The sequence below is a fragment of the Rhinolophus hipposideros genome, assembly GCF_964194185.1.
Source record: "Rhinolophus hipposideros genome assembly, chromosome: 18".
Lineage (NCBI taxonomy): Eukaryota > Metazoa > Chordata > Mammalia > Chiroptera > Rhinolophidae > Rhinolophus > Rhinolophus hipposideros.
Genome location: NC_138064.1, coordinates 11,910,728 through 11,932,050, shown reverse-complemented (window position 1 = coordinate 11,932,050; position 21,323 = coordinate 11,910,728). Strand labels below are relative to the sequence as shown.

The following is a 21,323-nucleotide window of genomic DNA, read 5'->3' as shown; positions in this document are numbered from 1 at the left end:
AGGCTAATTAGATGCACCCTAATATTTAACTTCTAATAAAATCATGAAATACTTTATAAATGGAAATGGACAATGTTATACCTATGTGTATCTATATGTATTGCAGGATGGCATAGAATTCAAATATGTATTTAATATTCATAAGTGTGGTCTTTTAAAGTGTGATGCAATATTATCAAGAATTAAAATTTAAAAGCTGTTTTTGATTGACAGGTGGCATGAACAGGTTGATATTTGCATAAGTGAATAACTATTTTAAAGAGAGACATATCTTTCCAGATTTGTCATTTAATTTTGAATATTGATAAAGTGGTAGTTCTTTAGATTCTCTTGTGGTGATGATTGTTGTTTAAACTTGAAAGTACTTTACAGGATAATTTTGCAAAGATTATTTCCTTAACTGCTTAGAATAATCAGAATATAATAAACACTTATCTTTATCTTTTACTTATGTGTGCCAAATATTATCATTTAAAATATTTAATTTTTCTTTTGCAAAGATATATTAAAGTCAGGAAGTAAGCATTTTTATTATGGTTGTCATGATATAAATAATTAAACAGAGGTGTTTCACTTTTTCTGGTTTTATTCTTTTCTAGCTGCATAGATGAATGGTTTGAAGTAAATAGATCTTGCCCTGAGCACCCTTCAGATTAAGCATCAGCTTCCTGTTTTGTAGGTAATTCTCCATTTTTCCGTTTTAACTGCTTTTTAAAGTGTTGTCTGAATTATACATTGTCACCCACCATTTTTATTCATTCGTTTATTCATGGAGGCGTTTGTGTTCCAGACTCTGTGTTAGGCTACTATATATATTAAACTCATGTTAAGATACATAAAAACAACTTTCTTGATTCCTGAAAAGAATCATATATTGAGTAATTTCTGTGTTCTTGGTACTTTAAAACACATTAGCTTATTTAATTTTAGTTTAATACTTAAACACCATGGAGTACACATCATGACCCCATTTTACCATCGAGTAACCTGAGGGTCAGAGTAATTAAATTCCATGACTTCAAGAAGCAGGTTGCACCAGCAGTCCGAGGTCATGCAGTAAAGGAACAGAATCAAGTTCCATACTCTTATCCATAACTTTCCAGGTATGTTTTTAGATCATGCAGTATAACATTATAATTCTCATAAGTGTTGTAACAACCCCTTGAGCTCAGTATGCTTACTATTCTCAATATGCAGATGAGGAAATTAGGTTATAGAAAGGTTAAGACACCTGACTTGTCAAGGTCACATAGCTAGTTCCTTGGTAGATCTGGGATTTGAACCCAGGCCTTCTGGTTCCAAAGATGGTGTTCTTAGCTATTTTGTTGTTATTAGGCAGGAGCATTTTCTTCAAAAAGTTACATCATTGATTCATTCATTCAACTTAATCTTTTATCTTTGTTTTCTTAGCATATGATATAATATAATATAGTCCCTATCTGTATACAGAGGGTGCCAAAAAAATGTATACACATTTTAAGAAAGGAAAAATCTATTAATATATAGCGATAACAAAAGATGAATACAAGTCACGTTGACTTCTGCAATGACAAGAGGTGCTCAGAGTGGTTCCCATCGTCGTCATCACTTCTGATGACAGCGAACTACTGCTTGAGCAACGCTGATCAGTGTTAACATCGCTTAAAATGTGTACGCTTTTTTTTGGCAACCTCTGTAGGAGGCCAAAAAATAATAATAATAAATTAAATTTTAAACCAAATACAGAATTTGCTGTGCTGATTTAGTTTATTCATGATTCTGCATTATCTGAAAACGTTTAGTGAATTGAATTGAATGGTAACCTCGCTTGAGTCTTGCCTTTTTCCGTATTCCATGAAGTGAATTAATTGGCATCATTTAGCTTTGAAAAAATAGTTGATTGTTATCTTATATATATGAAAAGCTTTCTTATGAGAAGACTTGCAGAAATGAAATAAAACATTGAGGTTTTACATCAAGACAGAACATTTTAGCCAATCTTGCAATTGTTTCAGAAGGAGTTAGAATCTCTATGTTCAGAGACTCAAGACAGTTACGGAAAACAATCTTCTGAATGGCTAAGACTGGAGACAGGGAACTGAGGTCTAGTCCTGAGCTGTCCTCCGATTTCCTTTTATTTCAGTAAATCCTGGTCTTAAATCAGTGTTGAGGTGATAAATACATTCAAGGGATTCTGTTACTCTTAATAAGGACCATTTGGTCGCAGCCGGTTAGAATGTTGACAAAGGAGATTTGAGATACAGGTGTACTCCGGAGATTGCGCAGGCTCGGCTCCAGACCACCACAGTAAGACGAATGTCGCAATAAAGCAGTCGCAAGGAACTTTTGGTTTCGCAGTGCACGTAAAAGTGATGTTCACACATTCTGTAGTCTATTAACTGTACAATAGAATTATGTCTATAAAACAATGTACATACCGTAATTAAAAAACACTGTATTGCCAAACATTGCTGACCATCATCTGAGCCTTCAGTGAGTCATAACAATCTTTATGCTGCTGGAGGGTCTCGCCTCCACGTTGATGGCTGCTGACTGATCAGGGCGGTGGTTGCTGAAGGCTGGGTGGCTGTGGCAATTTCTTAAAACAGTGAAGTTTGCTGCTTCGATTGACTGTCCTTCCATGAACAGTTTCTCTGCAGCATGCGACGCTATTTGATAGCATTTTCCCCACAGTAGAACTTCCTTCAAAATTGGAGTCAGTCCTCTCAAACCCCGCCACCGCCTTATCAACTAAATTATGTACCATTCTCCATCCTTTGTTGTCATTTCCACAGTCTTCACAGCTTCCTCACCAGCAGTAGATTCCGTCTCTAGAAACCACTTTCTTTGCTCATCCATGAGCAGCAACTCCTCATCCATTAGAGTTTTATCCTGAGATTGCAGCAAGTCAGTCACGCCTTCAGGCCCCGCTTCCAATTCTAGTTCTCTGGCTATTTCCCCCACATCTGCAGTAACTTCCTCCACTGAAGTCGTGAACCCCTCAAAGTCATCCATGAGGGTTGGGATCAACTCCTTACAAACTCCTGTGAATGTTGATATTTTGAGCTCTTCCCACGAATCACAAATGTTCTTAGGGGCATCTAGAATGGTGAATCCTTTCCAGAAGGTTTTCAATTCATTTTGCCCAGATTCATCAGAGAAATGATGATGGCAGCTGTGGCCTTACGAAATGTATTTCTTCAATAATGAGACCTGAAAGTCAGACTTACTCCTTGATCCTTGGGTTGCAGAACGGATGTTGTTGGCAGGCATGAAAACAAGATTGATCTTGTCCATCTCCATCAGAGCTCTTGGGTGACCAGGCTCATTGTCAGTGAGCAGTAATATTTTGAAAGGAACGTTTTTTTCCTGAGCAGTACGTCTCAATAGTGGGCTTAAAATACTCAGTTAACCATATTGTAAACAGATGTGCTGTCATCCAGGCTTTATGTCTATAGAGCACATGCATAGTAGATTTAGCATGATTCTTAACGGCCTTAAGATTTTCAGAATGGTAACCGAGCCTTGGCTGGAACTTAAAGTCACCAGTTATTTTAGCCCCTAATAAGAGAGTTAGCCTGTTCTCTGAAGCTTTGAAGCCAAGTCTTGACTCCTCTCTGTCTGTGAAAGTCCTAGATGTCAACTTCTTCCAATAGAAGGCTATTTCGTCTACATTGCAGCCACCTTCATTAATTATCTTAGCTAGGGCTTCTGGATAAATTGCTGCAGCTTCTACATCAGCACTTGCTGCTTCACCTTGCACTTTTATGTTACAGTTTATTTCCTTGAACCTCATGAACCAAACTCTGCTAGCTTCCAACTTCTGCAGCTTCCTTTCCTCTCAGCCTTCATAGAGTTGAAGAGAGTTAGGGCCTTGCTGTGGATTAGGCTTTGGCGTAAAGGAATATTGTGGCTCGTTTGATCTTCTATCCAGACCAACAAAACTTTCTCCATATCAACAATAAGGCTGTTTCACTTTCTTGTCATTTATATGTTCACTAGTGTAGCACTTTTAATGTCCTCAAGAACTTTCCTTTTGCGTTCACAACTCAGCTGTTTGGCACAAAAGCCTAGCTTTCAGCCTATCAGCTTTCAACATGCCTTTCCCACTAAACCTAATCATTTCCAGCTTTTGATTTAAAGTGAGATGTGCTCCATCTTCTCACTTGAACACGTAGAGGCCACTGTAGGGGTTATTAATGGGCCGAATTGCAATATTGTTGTGTCTGAGGGAATAGCAAGGCCCTAGGAGAGGAAGAGAGACCGGGGAACAACCAGTTGGTGGAGCAGTAAGAACACACACATCTATAGATGAAGTTCATTGTCTTCATAGGAGCGCAGTTGGTGATGCCCCAAAACGATACAATAGTGCCATCAAAGGTCACTGATGACAGATCACCATAACAAATACAATAATAAAGAAAAAATTTGAAATATTGCAAGAATTACCAAAATGTGACATAGAGACAAGTGGTGAGCAAATGCTGTTGGAAAATAGGGCTCTGATAGACTTGCTCCATGAAGGGTTGCCACGAACCGTCAGTTTGTAAAAGACAATATCTGAAATGCACTAAAGCGGAGCGCAATAAAATGAGGTCTGCCTGTAACTTCATAGCAGCTATGGCAACTGAAATAAGAAATGCAACATTAAATGAGGCCTCTGTCATAATAAGAGTAGGCTTGTGGAGCACTAGGGCTGTCAGCTTATGCACCTTTTACTGGGAGAGTGTTCAGATCAGACCTTGACACATGTGCAGTATGAACTGGGGTAATACTGCTGTGTAAGTGAAAAGTGGTGATGGAGTAGAACTTTGAGCAGATGTGTACATATGTTTTTATTTCACTGTGAAAAGGTTTTTTAAAAGGGAGAATGCTTTGGAATGTCTTCAACATCACCTTATGTCTGGGCCAATAAAGTAAAACTGGCTAAAGTTACAGAAGTGTTTTAAGAGAAGTACTCTGCGAATAAACGATGTGAATAAGAACCAATGCAAATAAAACAAAATTTTTATCTTAGCATTTTTGCGTACCAGAGTAATATGTCAAAATCCTTCACCTGTAGGTAAAAGATTTTTTTAGAGTCAATAAACTTTTTTGTGTGTGAGTTGGGATTTTAGGATATAAAATTTTTGATTTCTGGGTCTAATCAGCTAAATTTTTCCTTTAGTGTCACAGTGAGCTTATGAGATGGGTATGGAACATGCAGCTCCTTTCATAGGCAATATGCATGTCTGTTGATCTTAAAGAGCATTTCAGTTTTCTTACCTGCTATATCAGTGTTACCTTTTTCTGTATTTTTGTATATAGGGTCTGAGTTTGGTGGCAGCTGCCCTCAGAAATGTAAATGAAAATCAGTTTCTATGGTTCTTGAATGAATTTAAGAATGTATAGACACAAAATATCTTGACTTTTTACATATTTGCTTCTGTTTTACTGCTCTTGTATGTCATATGATAAATTCCTCTTATCTCTCTTGCTGTATCAGATTAACCGGATATGGGTTTCAAGAGGATTCAGTGTGTTAAAACTTTTTTTAAAGGCAACATGTAGCAGCAAATGCAGCATTTCTCATATTTTTCAGCATACATGTTTAGTAGTCCCAAGTAAATAGAGATCCATGAATATCTAAGGTCTCGATTAGTTACAAGATTGTTTACTATTTTTAATTTGAGGTCTTGAATTATTTGGGGAGAGATTAGTAAATTGGGGTGTTGGGTATGTGTGTTCTGTACTCTGGTATAGTCTTGATTGTGACGGGGGAATGATTTGGTGGTGCCCCAAAACAGTTACATCAAAATGTAATTGTTATGTAGTGACTATTTTTTGACTATTTTAAGCTTTTATTGGTCCTGTGTCCTTGATCTATTCTCCTGCAGAACACTAATTTTACGAGTTTTTAGAATAATAAGTGTATGAAAATTTACAGTAACTAAAACACTGTTCATGGGGAAATGGGTGTTGTGTTTTGGTTTGTATTACTATTATGGACCACTGCTTAAATAAAATGTATCTGCTTTTACACAGGTTTTCTTCTATTTTCAAGATGCTTGAAAAATCAAGAGGATGTGAGGATCTGTCTCTGGAAAAACAAAAAAAATACAGGCATTACTCAGCCAGAAATCTGAGATCTATGAGACTCAGTCAGTGCAGAGATGGACAATCATACAGGGAAAAGAATCCTGCTGGAGCAAGGACATTTGCCACAGAACTCAGTGTACCAAACATGCACATAAGGACACACAGGGATTTTGAAAATGCTGCACATCCCTTACTAGTCATCCACGTAGGTAATACTGGTAAACATTCTGTATGCAGAAGCCAAAGTAACTGATTTAAAAGTTGATTTACTTTTTATTAAGTTCTCTAGAGCTGCACAACTAGTATTTTGATTTGTTTTGTTTTTTAGTTTGGGGTTTCTTTATTTTCCCCAACATGATGTTTCTGCTTTCATCTATTCTTAAATTGAAGATCACATAATTTAATTCTTATAAATTAAAGTCTTAAATGTGAAACCAAGAAATGTAATCAAGCAGTAAAACATTCTCTGAATGTAGACCATGATCTCAAGTTCTTCCATTTTTTTTCCAACAGTGGAAAGTTGATTTTTACATAGGAAAACTTAACTATGTTAGTATTTTAAATTAAAGGTTTTAACATCAGAATGCAATCCAGAGTAAATCAGGTTACATAATTACATTCTAATTAATTAAATCTAGGATTGTCCACTGAATTACAATTTGTTAAGTATATTGTTTCCTCTTAAATAAACTGCTCAACAGTTAATCAGCAATGAGTCATCTTGCAGCTATGCAACTTTTAAAAAAAATACGAATTACCAATTTTAAGTGCTGCCAGCTACAATAACTTTGTTTTAACGGGTATTTTTGTTTGTTCTTTTCATGTAATTATTTTATTGTGCTTTGCGTCTCCAGGCAGTTTCCCATATTTGGGTAAAATGCTTTAGCAGGTTGTAAACTTAATAACTTATGAAAAGGGTAAAATAAAATTTTCTTGAATGGAACTTGGAATCATTTGAGGGACTTTTATATACTTTTAAAAATCAGAATTTAATTAGGATGCCAGATTTATAGTAACTCGCATCTTTAATTTTCCAGATAATCTGGAGGTTAGCGTTTGATAAATGATTTTTTAAAGCAGATATGAAGATTTTGTTAATTATAATTTATTGTGTTATTACTGTAATTGAAAATGTTATAAAACTTTTAAATTCAGTCTCGTGTAGAAAGAAATGTATTAAGCAAAATTATGTGAATAAATATTCCCACAAAATATATCTGAATGGTTAAAAAATACTGGAAGAGAGCTATCAGGGCTACAATAGTGAGTGCCCTCTTTTTATTAATATCAAAAATACCAATAAGTAGATTCATGTTTTCAACACAGGGAAAAATGTTATCAGTGAACGTTTAAACAGTGCACTTTACTCAGTATAATTGAAAGTTGCAAAGTACTGTTTCCTTATTTTAAGCTTTCTACTATCATGTATTTAAGTATTTGCTTTCCTGTTTAATGCTGCTACTCTTGTTCTTCTCAAATTTTTTCTCTATTGCTTCTGGTTTTGTTTTTGTTTGTTTGTTTGTTTGTTTTTTTAAAGGGCACGTACAGGAGCAACTGCTGCTACCGGAAAAAATTTGTGTGTTATAAACAATTAAAATAGTTTTTAGTTGCTTTCTGTGTGATTCTAGACCAGATAACATTTTCCCTAAAGTTATGCTGTGAAATGCCTTTTGTTATGCTGCAATTGATAAAAAAATCCCAAACCTCCATTGTGACAGCTGACAGCACAGTTTCATGGGTGCTTAAACCATTTATGGAAAATATTTTTCCCTCAAGGAAAAGACCGTTTCCTTAAATTTCTTATGTTATCCTGAAATCTTAACATGAATTAATTTTATTTCACATTTTCAATTTTGTAAGCTTTCAAACATACAACACCCCCACCAACCCCAGGAAAAACCTTAAAATGTGAATAATTCATTTTTTTTCTACTACTGGTATAATGTTATTTTGTTGTCTTCCATTCTTAAAGGAAGAAATGTATAGCTGGAAGTTGATTTTCTGCTATGATATACTCATTGACTTTTACAATGTATTGGCTTAAGTTCACTTTTCCTTCTTTATCCTCAGTCTTATTCTTTGTCATAAGGTTCTGTGCTGCAGCTGCTGCAATAGAAGCTCCTGTGGTTTAAAAGAAAGTTCAGTGTTTGTCAGTGTCGAGTGCTATTTAATTATTATATTTGTCTAGGAGAGTATTTACTTAATTGTGTTTATAGCAATCCCTTTTTTATTAAAATTTACAACCGTTAGCATTTTTTTACTTTAAATTCAGTCTCCACCAATGATTTCCTAAAAAGAAGAACTGAAACATTGGGGAAAAATGCTTTTAAAGCCCAGATGCTCCAGTTTTTATTCAAAATTGCCATTCTGGGGAATATTATAAGTAATATTCTGCGTAATATCACTTAAAATATTTGTAAATCTCTGTGTGGACACTGAATAATGTAAGTAGGACATAAAATCATGTTAGATGTTTAACTAGATAGCTGGAACTACTGACAACTGAATATGGAGACAAAAGATTGAAAGCCTAAGTTATCAGGTTGGTTACAGCTTTCTAGAATCTTTGTAAATACTTGTTTTCAAATAAGATCACGTTTGCAAATATAGAAAGCAATATGTTCTGAAATTTCACTTTTGTGCCACTCTTTTCTTCATGATGGATTTATTGCCAATTTTGACTCCTCATCTTACTTTGATGTGGCTTTTTCCCCCCAGAATATACAAGAAATAGCAAAATCATTTTGTCTTACTTTTGACTCTTTACCAGAGAAATAGACTAAGTAAGCATAGTCCTAATCTATGTTCTTCAGATCTGGTTATAAATCAGATATAGATTCTAAGAGCACTGTCTGTGATTGAAATATAAATAATGGTTTCTATAACTGATTTTTTTGTGGTAGCTGAAACAGCATTTAAAAAGTCATGTTAACTGTTGCATACTATCGGGGGTGCCAAAAAAATGTATACAAGAGGACACTTTAGTCAATGTTGCTCAAGCTGTAGTTTGCGGTAGTCAGAAGTGTCTGGACGCTGATGGTACTTTGAGCACCTCTTGCAATTGCAGAAGTCAAACATACTTGTATTCATCTTTTGTTATCGGTTTTTATTGAGTATTATAATTTCAATAGTTTTTTCCTTAAAATTTGTATACATTTTTTTGACACTCTATATAATGGTTTTGGTTTCTTAGTACAAGTCTTATATTTCTTTTCAATGTTACACAATTATATCAGTTTTCACCCACAAAACATTACTGGAATATAGCCCAAACATGCCTAAGGAGCACCTCAGCATAATTGCAGTATGTATTTTGAAAAGATTTCAGTGTAAATGACTTAATGACAATGGCAGGTTTCTTTTCAGAGCTTATTTTACTTTCTAAATTTGGGTTTAGTGACTTTTGAGAGCAGTCATTTAAATTAATATAGCAAGGCCGAGGGATATTCCTTTACATGAAAAAGATTGTAAATTAAATGTAAATAGTACCTGATTTTATTTGCTAAGTTGGATAGTGGAAGAAGGGAAATTTCCTAACAATAAGCTACATTTGAACAAAGCATGAAACTCTTTTGAAATTCAACAATAATTGAATTTACCACGTGATTGACATCTACATTCTGCATTGATAATAATAGCTAAATCATCTTATTCTTTCTCAGAGGAAGTTTCCATATAAACCCAGTTATTGGGAACTTTGTAAAACTATAGAGGTAAATGTTGCTGATTAAATATGAGTATAGTTTGTTAGTTACAGGAAGTCTAGTTCATCTGGGCCATTTTCTTGCAATTTGATTTATCCTGAGGTAAACTCAGTACGTCATGACAATGAGTGGTTAAACGTGAGGTGTCCCTTGTCTTGTACAGATGTTTTCTAAGTTAAAAAAAAAAAATTCTAGCATGCCAATATTCTGTCTTTGGCCTGTTCCCCTTTTTTTCTGAAATATGTAACATCTAATGTTTTCTTTGCTATTTTGTGAATAACAGTAGTTATCTGTTTTATTGTCTACTTTTCATCTCTACTGAGATTTTTTTCATCCTGAAACTAAATTGCTGCTTAGTTTTCTTTAGAGGAAGTTGCTACTTGTTACATACTCCTAGTAGTGATTCTGATTCAGGAACTGCTGGGAAAACTTTTTTGGTAATGTCTTGCCCAGATAAAACTTTGAGTACCATATTCTGTGAATGCTGTGCTTAAGGTAGGAAACTGAACGTCCTTTTTAAGTCACAGAATTCCTGTATTGAATGGGAAATACCTGCATTTTTAAGTCAGGTGATTTTCTATGGAAAGTAAAATGCATTGAAGAAAACCAGATATGTTAATACTTAATTTTAGTTGAAAATCCTTAGGGAGTTTGTATATTTTCAGATATTTAAGCCATCATTAATGTTAGAACAGTGGCTAATAATAAGATAGACTGTTGGTTGTTTCTAGAGAGGCAAAGAGCAGCATGCATAAACTCACATCCCAGAAATAAATTTTTAAAAGTGGTATTGTAGTATCTATTAACCAACATTGTAACTCTTAGCTCTGCCCTGGACGGTGAGGCACCTGTCAGAATAGAATTGGAGTGACTGATTTCTCCTATTCCTACATTTCGTGCCTGCCTTTTTGATTTGGTATGCTTAGATTGATCTGTACTGATGACTTATGTGTATAAACTTACAGTTCTGCTGGTGCCCTGTTCCCAGTGAACCTGGTGCCAGCATCTTGAAAAGGTTTCATTATTAGTCAGTGGCATTTTGAGTACCTGTGTGCATATAATACAGTTAGCGGGCTCTATAGGGAGATAGAAAAGAAGTTGTGGAATTTTATGATGCTACTGACCTTTATTATTACAGCAGTCCATTACATTTTATTTCTTTGCAATGACTATGTGAATTTCATTGTTTGAAAATCAAGGTAATAATAGATATTTGCCTCTATTGCTTTGCTCACAGTTTCCACAACTCGTCTGTAATGCCTCTTAATTTCCTCTATTAGAAAGTATTTTTCTGTTCAATAAGGTCTCAAAAGCATCAATCACAAGAAATACAGAAAATGTATTAGGAACAACTTGTATCAGTATGTTCTTAACTAAAATGGAACAATTCATGATTGATATTTTTAATAAATAAAACTTCCAAATGATCTTGCCAAATTATCCCATTATTTAGAAGTAGAATATAAGAGATGAATGCTTTCAAGGAAATTTGTCATTTCTACCCTTATGTCTAGAAGTTGACAGTACATTACAGTGAAACGGAATTACCTAAGTGCTGAAAGGTTGCCATGAATTAACTGATGTCACAGCTTCTTTATCTATTTTTGTATACCCATTACCACAAAATTGAATCCAAAAGTATTAGTTCAAATTTTGTAATTGCATAAGAGATGACTGTTTGTGTTATTAATGGATAAAAGAGCTCTTTCTTCATTACTTTAACCATATGTAAAGATATACTTTGAAATTTCTAATGTAAAACCTACTTGTAAATTTTGTAATTGAAATATGATTGGAGAGCTATTACATTTTGGGGAGAGCTGGTCTGTCGGTGCGTCATCATAACTTAAAATGTAGGTTGTATTTATTAACTTTCCGTTATATTTTAAAAAGTGGAATAATTCATATTTGAAGCACAATTTTCATGATGTAAGAGGTGTTACGTGTTGTTGCATAGAGGTCAATAAGAATGCGGATTCTGTCAGGACTCAGACTGCCCAGTTTCGCCATCTCTGTGACACTAGGCGACATGCTTCACTTCTCTGTGCCTCGCCCTCGCCTATAAAAAGAGGTAATACTGCTGCCAACCTCCGGGTTGTCGTGAGGATTGGATGGGAAGGTGCATGTGTGCACCAGACACAGAGTAAACACCTACTAATGTTAATGGTTATCATAATAAGAATATGTGTGCCCATCTCTGAATAAATAATTTTGGTTATTCTCTCCAGTCATGAGGTTAGGACTATGCCTTAGACCTTAACTGATGTGTTAAAGAAGCCTAAATATAACAGAACAGGTTCTGATCTTCCCTCTTGCTAAAATCTAGAGATTTACTAGTTCGACAATTATATATGAAGCCCTACTTGATCCTATGGACTGTTAGGGACCAAGAATATGTAAATCAAAGGTAGCTGACCTCTAAGAACCTGATCTTTAGTGGGTGAAGCACATAACTAAACGAGCATATAAGAAAGTGACAAATACTGTGATAGACATACGCAGGGGGTTGCGGAGGTGGTAAGGGGGGCTGTAAAACTCACGAGGCAAGAGAATGAGTAAGTCCTCAAGAACAAATAGATCCTAGTTCTAGGAGATAGTGATAAAAGGGCATGTGGAGTGGGAAGTTTGGGGAAGGTATTCCCCAGGCAGAAAGCATAGCTCATAAAGCATGCCACTCTTGGAGATTTGCTATATCTAGAGAGGTAAGCAAGTGACAAAATTAGGAAGAGATGTATGTGCTAAACTATGATTGAAGGATTTTAAGCAGGAAAAAGACAATCAAATTTACCCTTCAGTGTAGAGAGGGATGAGACTACAGGCAGAGATGCCTGTTAGGAAATTTATAGTAATTCAGGCAAGATGATGAGGGGGCAAAACTAAAGCAATGACTATAGAGAAAGCAAAGATGGAAGAGCTTTAGGAGAAGAATTTACCCATCTTGGTAGTTATTTAGATGTTAAGAGATGAAAGACAATATCAGGACAACTCCCAGTTATACCTTTTCCACATTTTGAAGGGTTAGATCTTAAAGACAGAATATCTTTACCTGGGGAAAACTGATTATGCCAGAAGTATCTGCTGGAGAACCAGAGATAAAGAGTACCAATTCTGACATGAAGGAATTGGATCTTAAATGGGAGGCGGAGCCTTCAGAGAGAAACCAGACAGAAATGGTTGACAAGTTGGGAGAAAGTAAAGTGTGTGTATGTGTGTATGTGTGCGTGGCTGTTAGGGTTCAGGGAGGTGTCTAAACACAATTGTTGTCGACACTGTTAGAAGAGTTAGTAAGTGCATGATAAGTAGAGAGCAGAGTTAGTTTAATGACGTCTAGCTTGGTTGAGTTGGACCTCTGCCAGGAACCCCCTCACCTCCCCGCGCCCCTTCTCTTCAGATGCCTGTGGCAGTAGGGCCATGCTTTCCCATTTTTGCTCAGTGAAATGCTGAGATGCCCTCTGAAACATTCTTGAGATTCTCTCCGGTTCATTTGTCCCATACCCTTCCTATCATACCAGCCTTCGCAGATGATGAGAGGCAAATCTAAAGCAGTGACAATAGAGACCTTCAGAACAGAAGAAAGCTACTCTTGGCAGCAGAGATTTCGTAGAGGTAGACAGACAGGAAGGATGAGGCCTGGTGGGAGCTGCAGTTGGGATGGGTGTGCTAGGCTAGGCAAGAGGAGGACCGACGAGCTTTGTGAGTCCCTGGAAGACGGAAGGTTGCCGATGGCTGCCTCATGAACTTCATTGTTTAGCGAAGGATGGAAAACGAGGACTGGTAAACTCTCCTGTTCGTGGAGAAGCAGGAGAAACGGGGATATCCTTGTGTTAGATTAGATCAAGGAGTTACTTCTCCCCACAAATCACGTAATCTCATACAACATATCCATGGGGACACCAATTCAAGCTTTCACAAGTTTCTCCAAATTGGTTCAAAGGTGCTCCTGTAGATAACTTGGAACTTTCTAGACCAGGAATTCTAACAAAGCAAGGCCTGTGAGAATAATAGAAACGTAACACCTAATGGAACGGTCCTAAACTATAAAAACAAAAAAACCCTTCATATTCATAAAAATCATTGCATGATTTAAAATTTGAGTTCCCACATAAAATACAGTAAAACAATTTTTCTGCAATATGTTAACGAGGCTGTAATTATTAAGACAGAATTGTTAAATTCTGCCATGTAGTGCCTTATTCCTAGGGTTCTTTTCCATGGACTTTTGAATTCAGTATTCGTTATTTTGTAAGATTTAAAAAGTGCATGACCAAAAAATAGTTCCCCAACTAAGTAAGTTTAAGATTTAAATGCTTTTTGATTGGCTCGATCTTTTAGTAGCTGTGGAACTGAAAACAAACTGTAGTGTTAGCAATGTAAATTTATATTTCAGAAAAGTATCAAATAATTGTATGTCACGAACTGTTCAGAGTAGCTCATTAATAATTGAAATGTTAATAAATCTGTAAATATTAAATAAATTTATTATCGAAATATTCAGAGGATATCCGTCAAGGAAGTCAAACAGTTCATCTGTTTTTTTGGAACTCAAGCACTGCAAGGCATGTAAATAGCCAAACTGTTACCATGTTAGCACATACTAAGTATAAAAATTATCAATGAACTTTTTTACATTCTTTGTTTTCAGTCCTGGAAATCCGGTATATATTTTATATTTAGATCACCTTTGTATTCAGAACTCACCACATACTCACTGCTCAGGAGCCTTACGTGACCAGTAGCTACCTTTTGGGATACAGGTCTAGGTGACTCTGGGAGGTTGGTTTTTCCACTCCTAACTATCCTTACCTGAATTTTTTTGAAGGTCTTACAATTCGAACTTTGTGAAGACCTGAGTCTCTCAGAGTTAATTAACTACTATGCATGAGAAGAACTGGCCCTATGTTGTTACTACATTGAGGCAGTTTCCTAATTTTTTTCAATGAAAAGGGCTGGAAATATCTTGAGAAGGTGGATAGTCTAATGAATCCTCTCCATGTGCTGTCACAGATGTCACTGGCTTTTGTTGTGTTTGGAGTTTTTGGGTAAAGAGACGCACATTCTGAATGACTTGTCAGTTAGGAGTGGGTGGTCTTTGTGTGGTTTTAGCCAAACGACCAGCAGGAATGGTGAGTTGTGCTAATGAATTGCCCTGGTCTAAGCTGTCCCCTATGTGGAGCTCTGTGGGGACAGTTTCATGAGTTCCAGGCCTTTGTAAAGTACTTGACTTTTTAGCACATCCATGCTGAAACTGCTAAATGTGTCCGCCAGACTCTCATTCCCAAAACTGAGACTCTTCAAATCTGGCTTGAGTCATTCACCAGTGGTCAAATGTAAGCTGCCTTCAGTAAAATGCTCCGTAGTTTGTGGGAATTCTGTGCTCAAGAGCCCTGAAGAAAGAGTCAGGTGGGATTGCCAGGGAATTTGTCCACAAGGATGGGCAATACCCTGCGAAGACAGATATTACACTCTTCTGCTTGGGGGTCCTCAGAAGCCAGTGATTCTCAACACTTGGCTAAATCAGACCAACTCAGGAGGTAGAAAGGGAAGGGCAGAGGCAGCTTTTTCAAGCTATGATGGCCTTGTCCCCACCCCAGCATCTGGGTTAATTGTTCTGGTGCGATCCTGTTCTGTAGCCAGGATATAACCTTTATCTAGGGTTTTCTCACACCTCGCAGAAAAGAGTGTCAGCCCTGGAGGGGAAGCGTGCTAAGCACATTTCATACCTCTGCAGCTAAGCACTAGCTACAGCCCCTCCAATTCTCTTTCCTGCTTGATCGAACTCTTGGCTCTTTCTGAATGAAAAAACTGCTCCTATATCATTATGCATTCTCCTAAACTCTGAACCGCAGAGTTGGAAGACTAAATGGCCCGATTGAGCCAGACTCAGATCCTTGATTTGCACAGCTGGATGTGTGGCTTCCTAAACACCCCTTCTGCCTCCAGAATGTGGCTCCGACAAATCAAAAGCCCTTTGACTTTCAGATTCCTGTCTCTTCCTTTAGCTTTCAGAAACTCGACTTGGACTCTCAGAATCGAGCCGCGAGGTCTATGTTTTATCCTCATTTTCTCCCTACTGAAGCGGCAACTGCCAGTGAGTCACTGAGTAAGTTGCCGTAAGCAACCAGGAACGCAAGGAATGAAAAATGGAGCCATTAATTCAGAAATAGCATTCTACCACCTTCCCATCAGTCACTAGAGAAGCCACCGCGGCTGAGATGTGAGTTACTGGCGTCTGATTTTCATTCTTTATGTTGGTAATTTTCAGAGGTCTCCTCACGCAGAAGGAGAAGGTGGGAGTTGCTTGAACGAGAACGCAGGGTGAACTGAAGTGTTGGTTCATTCATTGAGCACGTATTTATTGAATGTTTGATAGGTGTGTAAGCTACTGTCTGAGGCACTGCACGTACACTGATGGGGGAAAAAGAGTTCGTGCCCTAATGGAGCTTATGGCTCAGTATTCCTTCAGATACAACATAGCAAACATAAGTGAACGGCTGTGTGGAACCTAGTTCTCGTGTCATCTGTCAAGGCGTAAGATGACTGAAGTCATTGGAAAAGTTTATTTGTGCATCTGGTAAGAGTTTTATGACTTCTGCTAGACCCTGGTGTGTGTGCATGCTGCTCAAAAAAAGTGGGAAACAGATGAAACAAAGCACTGTAAGCACTAGGACTGCAGCAGAGACGTCCAGACATGGATGTATTCGCTTGGTTTCATCTTTAGAGGCCTGTTTCCTCAATAAGAACTGTTACATTTCTCACCAAATTTTTCTCTTCACAGCTTTTTAAAAGCCACTCTAGCTGAAGTTATAATTTACATCCCACAAAAGCATCCATTGTAAGTGAACAATCGGATGAGTTTAGATACATATATATACTTTTATAACAATAACCACAACCGAGATAGGGGCATTGCCGTCACCCCTCAAAAGTTACCTCAAGCCTCTTTCCAGCCAATTACCATCCTTCCAGCCTCAGCCCCAGGCAGCCATTGAGGAGCTTTGCGTCACTGCAGATTAGATGGAAACATCCAGGATGTGCTTTATTTGTGGAAGGCTGGTTTCGCTCAGCCTATCTGTGATAGGTATCAGCATTGTGCTTGAATCAGTGTTTTTTTACTGCTGAGTGGTATTCCATTGTATGAACATTCTCCAGTTTGTTATCCATTCTCCTATTGGTGGACACCGGGGCTATTTCTAATTTGGGGCTGTTGTGAATAAAGTGTGTGAACATTTATATATAAATCTTTATGTGAATGTGTGATTTCATTTCTTTTTGAATAAATACCTACCTAGGAGTGGAATTACTGAGTCGTATGGTAAATATTTGTTTAACTGTATAAGATACTGCCAAATTGTTTTCCATTGTGGCTGTACCGTCTTATATTCCCACCAGCTTTGTGTGAAGGTTCCTCCACATTATTGCCAACACACGCTGTGGTCAGTCTTAAATTTTGGCCTTTTTAAATTTTTAAATTCTACTGGTGTGTATCTCGTTTAGTTAGAATTTATGTAGCCACTAATAATGTTAAGCATCTTTTTATGTACTCTCTGGTCATTCCTATATCTTTGGAAAAGAGTCTGTTCAAATCTTTATCCCATTACTTTGAACAGTTTTGTTGAGGTATATTTTCGTAGCATACAATTCAACCATTTAAAGTGTACGGTGCCGTGGCGTTTAATATTAGGTGGGTACAAAAGTAATTGCGGTTTAAAAGGTTAAAAATAATTGCAAAAACTGCAATTACTTTTGCACCCACCTAATCTATGTACAAAGTTGTGCAGTCCTCAACGTAATCTAATTTTGGAAATTTTTCATCGCTGTAAAGAAACGTCATACCCATTAGCAATCACACACCCCATTTCCCCCTCCAGCCTTAGGCAACCACTAATCTATATTGCATCTCCATAATTTCCCTTTCCTGGAGGTTTCATTTTACAAAAAAAATAGGGTCTTTTGCACCCGGCTTCTTTCACCTAACATAATGTTTCTGAGGTTCACCCATGCTGAGCATGTATTAGTAATTGTTTACTTATTTTTGCCAAATAGTATTTTATTGTATGACTGTAGCACATTTGTTCACCCACCAGTTGCTGGACATTTGGATTGTCTGTACTTGTTAGACTATTACGGTAACGCTGCTGTGCACGTTTGCCTTCAAGTCTGTGTGGACCTGTGATTCCCATTCGTCTTGGGTCAGTACCTAGACGTGGAATGGCCGGGTTATGTGCACGCAGCCTTACATCCCGTCCCATCCTGGGATGCATTGGAGGCTCACTCACCATTGTCTCTTCCCTTGATCCCCTGTGTTAAAGTTCTGCTGTCCTGCCCTTCGGTGGGTGACCACAACCCGCGTCTCCGCCGCAGGTTTGCGAAGCGTGGGTCTTCCCCGATTGCTACTGAGATCGATTTCGTTTCCAATACCCCGAGCATGTGTTTTTCCCACGTTCCCCAAGATCCCTTGGACCCCCTCCAGCAGGGAGGCTGTAGGCCCGCACAGTCTGCTCCTCTCTGGTAGAACTACAGTGCCGCAGAGGTGGTGGGGGGTGCGGGGGCAGATGCTGCAGGCTGAGACGCCACATCCCAAGGCTCAGTAGGTTTTCTTGGGTAAATGTTTCTGAAATGATTGTTTTGATAGTTTTGTCCAATTTTATCATTCCTTTTTGGGGGAGAAAATGTGCCATACTCCTTCCCCAGTTATTCCTGATGTCTCATGGGGCTGCTCATTTTCAAATTGGGTTGTGCAGCATATTATTTAGCCATAAGCATGTTTCATGTATTCTGCATATAAATTTTTTATCAGATATATAATTTGCAAATACTTCCAGTCTGTGGCTTGCCTTTTCACTTTCTTAAATGGGTCTTTGAAAGCAAAATTTGAATTTTGATGAAGTCTGATTTATTCATTTATTCTTTTCCTGTTAATACTATGTGTGTTGGGTGAGTGTCATGCAGGATCTCTGGTCCTGCTCCCCGCATAAGAACTCAGGCTATGGCGAGGCCAAAAAGGAACACCAACGGAGCCATGGATAAGGGGTTCATACCACTATTTCTCACTGGCGGCTGGGTTAGAGACACAGGAAGCAGGAACCACACGATCTGCAACCTGCCGTTCACTTCTCTGCCAACCAACCAACCCCACTCAGCCAGGCAGTTATATCAGTGGCTAATGGCTAACCGGTTACAGCTGATGGCCACTCAGCCATCTAATAACTGAGCCAGCACCTGATGGCCATCTAATAACCGAGCCAGCACCTGATGGCCATCTAATAACCGAGCCAGCACCTTTCCATGTGAGGCCGAGAACCTGGAAACTGCTCTCTGGGCCTCTGTCCCCCCAGTGACACAGGGTCTCAGAAAGTCACTAGAGTGGGAAGAGTTGTAGTCACCTGGTTAATGCAGACTCTGGTTTAGTGCCAGTGCTGAGCCTGGAGCTACTCAGCAAAAGTCTCAGAGCACACCAAGGCCGGTCATTACCTGCCTGGGGCCCATGAACTCCAGTAGTTTTCCAAGAAACAGAGTAATGTGGACGGGACTGGCTGTTCTGGGAGATAGTGGCTCTGGGGTTAGGGGAGGTGGGTGGGGCGGGGGTCCCAGCAGAGTCAGCAGGGCAGAGCCTCGGAGCTCACCAGGCCAATCAGATTCAGATTTGGCCTGTGGGGGGCGGGCTCAACACAGGAAGATGCCGCCTGCCTGCCAACTACTCAGAAGACCTCACCAGGAAGATGCTGGGAAAATGCCAACTGTCCTCCAGGTCTCCTGCTGACACCACACTCCTCAGTCTGGCCTCCGTATGTCTGCAAGGCCCCCCCGAGTCACAGTCCCAATGCTGGAGCCCCAGGTGAGTGCTGCGAGCAAGTCAGTCTGTGCACAGGCCATTCAAGGGTTCACCTGGGTTTCCCACAGCCTTCTGTCCAGTCCAGACTTTCGGAATCCCCACTGTCTTTCACAGCCAGATGTTGTGGGGGCTCCTCCTCCCTGCACCAGTACTCTAAGCTGGGGAGCCTCGCTTCTCTGGGGGAAACTCGGCGGCCGAGATATCCCTCCTGATTCTCCGCCGCCGCACGGAGGTTTGGGGCCCATTCTGCTTCTCCGCCCCTCCTACCTGTTTCAAAGTGGCTTCTTTATGTTTTTAGTTATAGGAGTTCTGTTCGGCTAGACTTCAGATGGTTCTCCAGGTTGATTGTTCTGTAATTTAGTTGTCATTTTACTGTGGTCATGGAAAGAAGCAGGCACAATGTTTTATCTACAATGCCATCTTGGAGCTAGCCCCATAATCCCCTTAAGCTCACTTATTCTAGTTGCTTTTTTTGTAGATTGTAATTTTCTGCTTAGACAATCATACTGTCCACAAATAGGTCATTTATTTCTTCCTTTCTAGTCTGTGTTTCTTTTATTTACTTGGTTTTCTTTTTTCTTTTATTTTTTTGCTCCTCTCATCCTTCCTCCTTCCTTCTTTCCTTCCTTCCCCCTTCTCTTTCCCTCTCTCCCCTCCTCTCATCTTCCCTCCTTCCCTTTCTACCTTCTTTCTTCTTTCTTGTTACATGGGCTAGGATCTCCACTATGATGTGAATGGAAGTGTGAAAGCTGAAAACCTTGGTTATTCTTGAACTTAAAGGGAAGGCATCCAGTCTTTGCCATAAAGTTTCTGTAAGCTGTGGGTTTTTTTAGACATCCTTTATAAAACTGAGGAAATCGCCTTCTGTTCCTGTTTCCTAAAAGGATTTATCATGAATAGATGTTGAATTTTGTGAAATGCTTTTTTTCTATCTACTAAAATGACCATATGGTTTTTCTTCTTTCATCTGCTGTTATGATGAATTTCATTGATTGATTTTTAAATGTTGAACCAATCTTTTATATATTTTTGGATTCAGATTGTGGGTTTTTTTGTAATAACTTTGGTTTTGGTATCAGTGTAATAGAGGGCTCGTTGAAAGGATTGGGAACTGTTCTTTCCTCTTTTGTTTTCTGAAAGAGTTTATACAGAGTGCCATAAATTTTCCTCTGTATTGCTTTAGCTGTATCCTACAAATCGTGATAAGTGGTTAAAAAGAAGGGTGAAAACAAAGTTGGTTGTAAACAAGGATGGGGATAGACCATATGGGTGTGTAAATAACATTTATCACATTAGATATGAGCCGGCCGCTTGTCCCTGGAGGAGGCAGATTCCCTAAGAGACGGGAACCCAAATTAGGCTGGAGAGTCTCCAAAAAGAACAGACTGGCCATTGCCACAAGGATATCCCAGGTATTTGTTCCCACTCCTAGTGAGTTTGTAATATCTGCACTGTAATGATTTCAGCAGAGTATTTTGTAGACTTGAGGTTAGGTTCCAAGTTTTAAAAGACAAGGTTGGGGTTAATGTGAGGAAAATTTAGATATCAGAAGGGACCTGCCCTTTTATGTATGTAAAGTAATAGTTGTTAATTTTGCGTTGGTGAGGTCAGGTAGGGGGTGAAACTAACCTAGTAGTCAGTCAGATTTAGAGCAGTAGCAGTGGACTGAGAAAAACATGAGAGTATTGCCTTTTCTTACATCAAAAAAGACCGGAGAATGAAATGAAAAT

The 21,323-nt window shown here is 38.4% G+C and overlaps 1 protein-coding gene across 3 annotated transcripts in view; it reads left to right on the top strand.

The window, feature by feature from the left end:
- ZNRF2 (zinc and ring finger 2) overlaps positions 1 to 17,054 on the top strand; it is an 85,207-nt gene extending 68,153 nt beyond the window's left edge. For 2 of the 3 annotated variants that reach the window (XR_013995319.1, XM_081079386.1), the window contains 2 exons: positions 600 to 679; positions 6,004 to 17,054. Coding sequence is in view for 2 of the 3 variants with exons in the window: in XM_081079386.1 (XP_080935512.1) it covers positions 600 to 657 (58 nt within the window). In the remaining variant the exon portion in view is untranslated. The remainder of the gene's footprint in view (positions 1 to 599; positions 680 to 6,003) is intronic. The other variant, XM_081079387.1, reaches the window with a different exon arrangement.
- Positions 17,055 to 21,323: the final 4,269 nt, after the last annotated feature.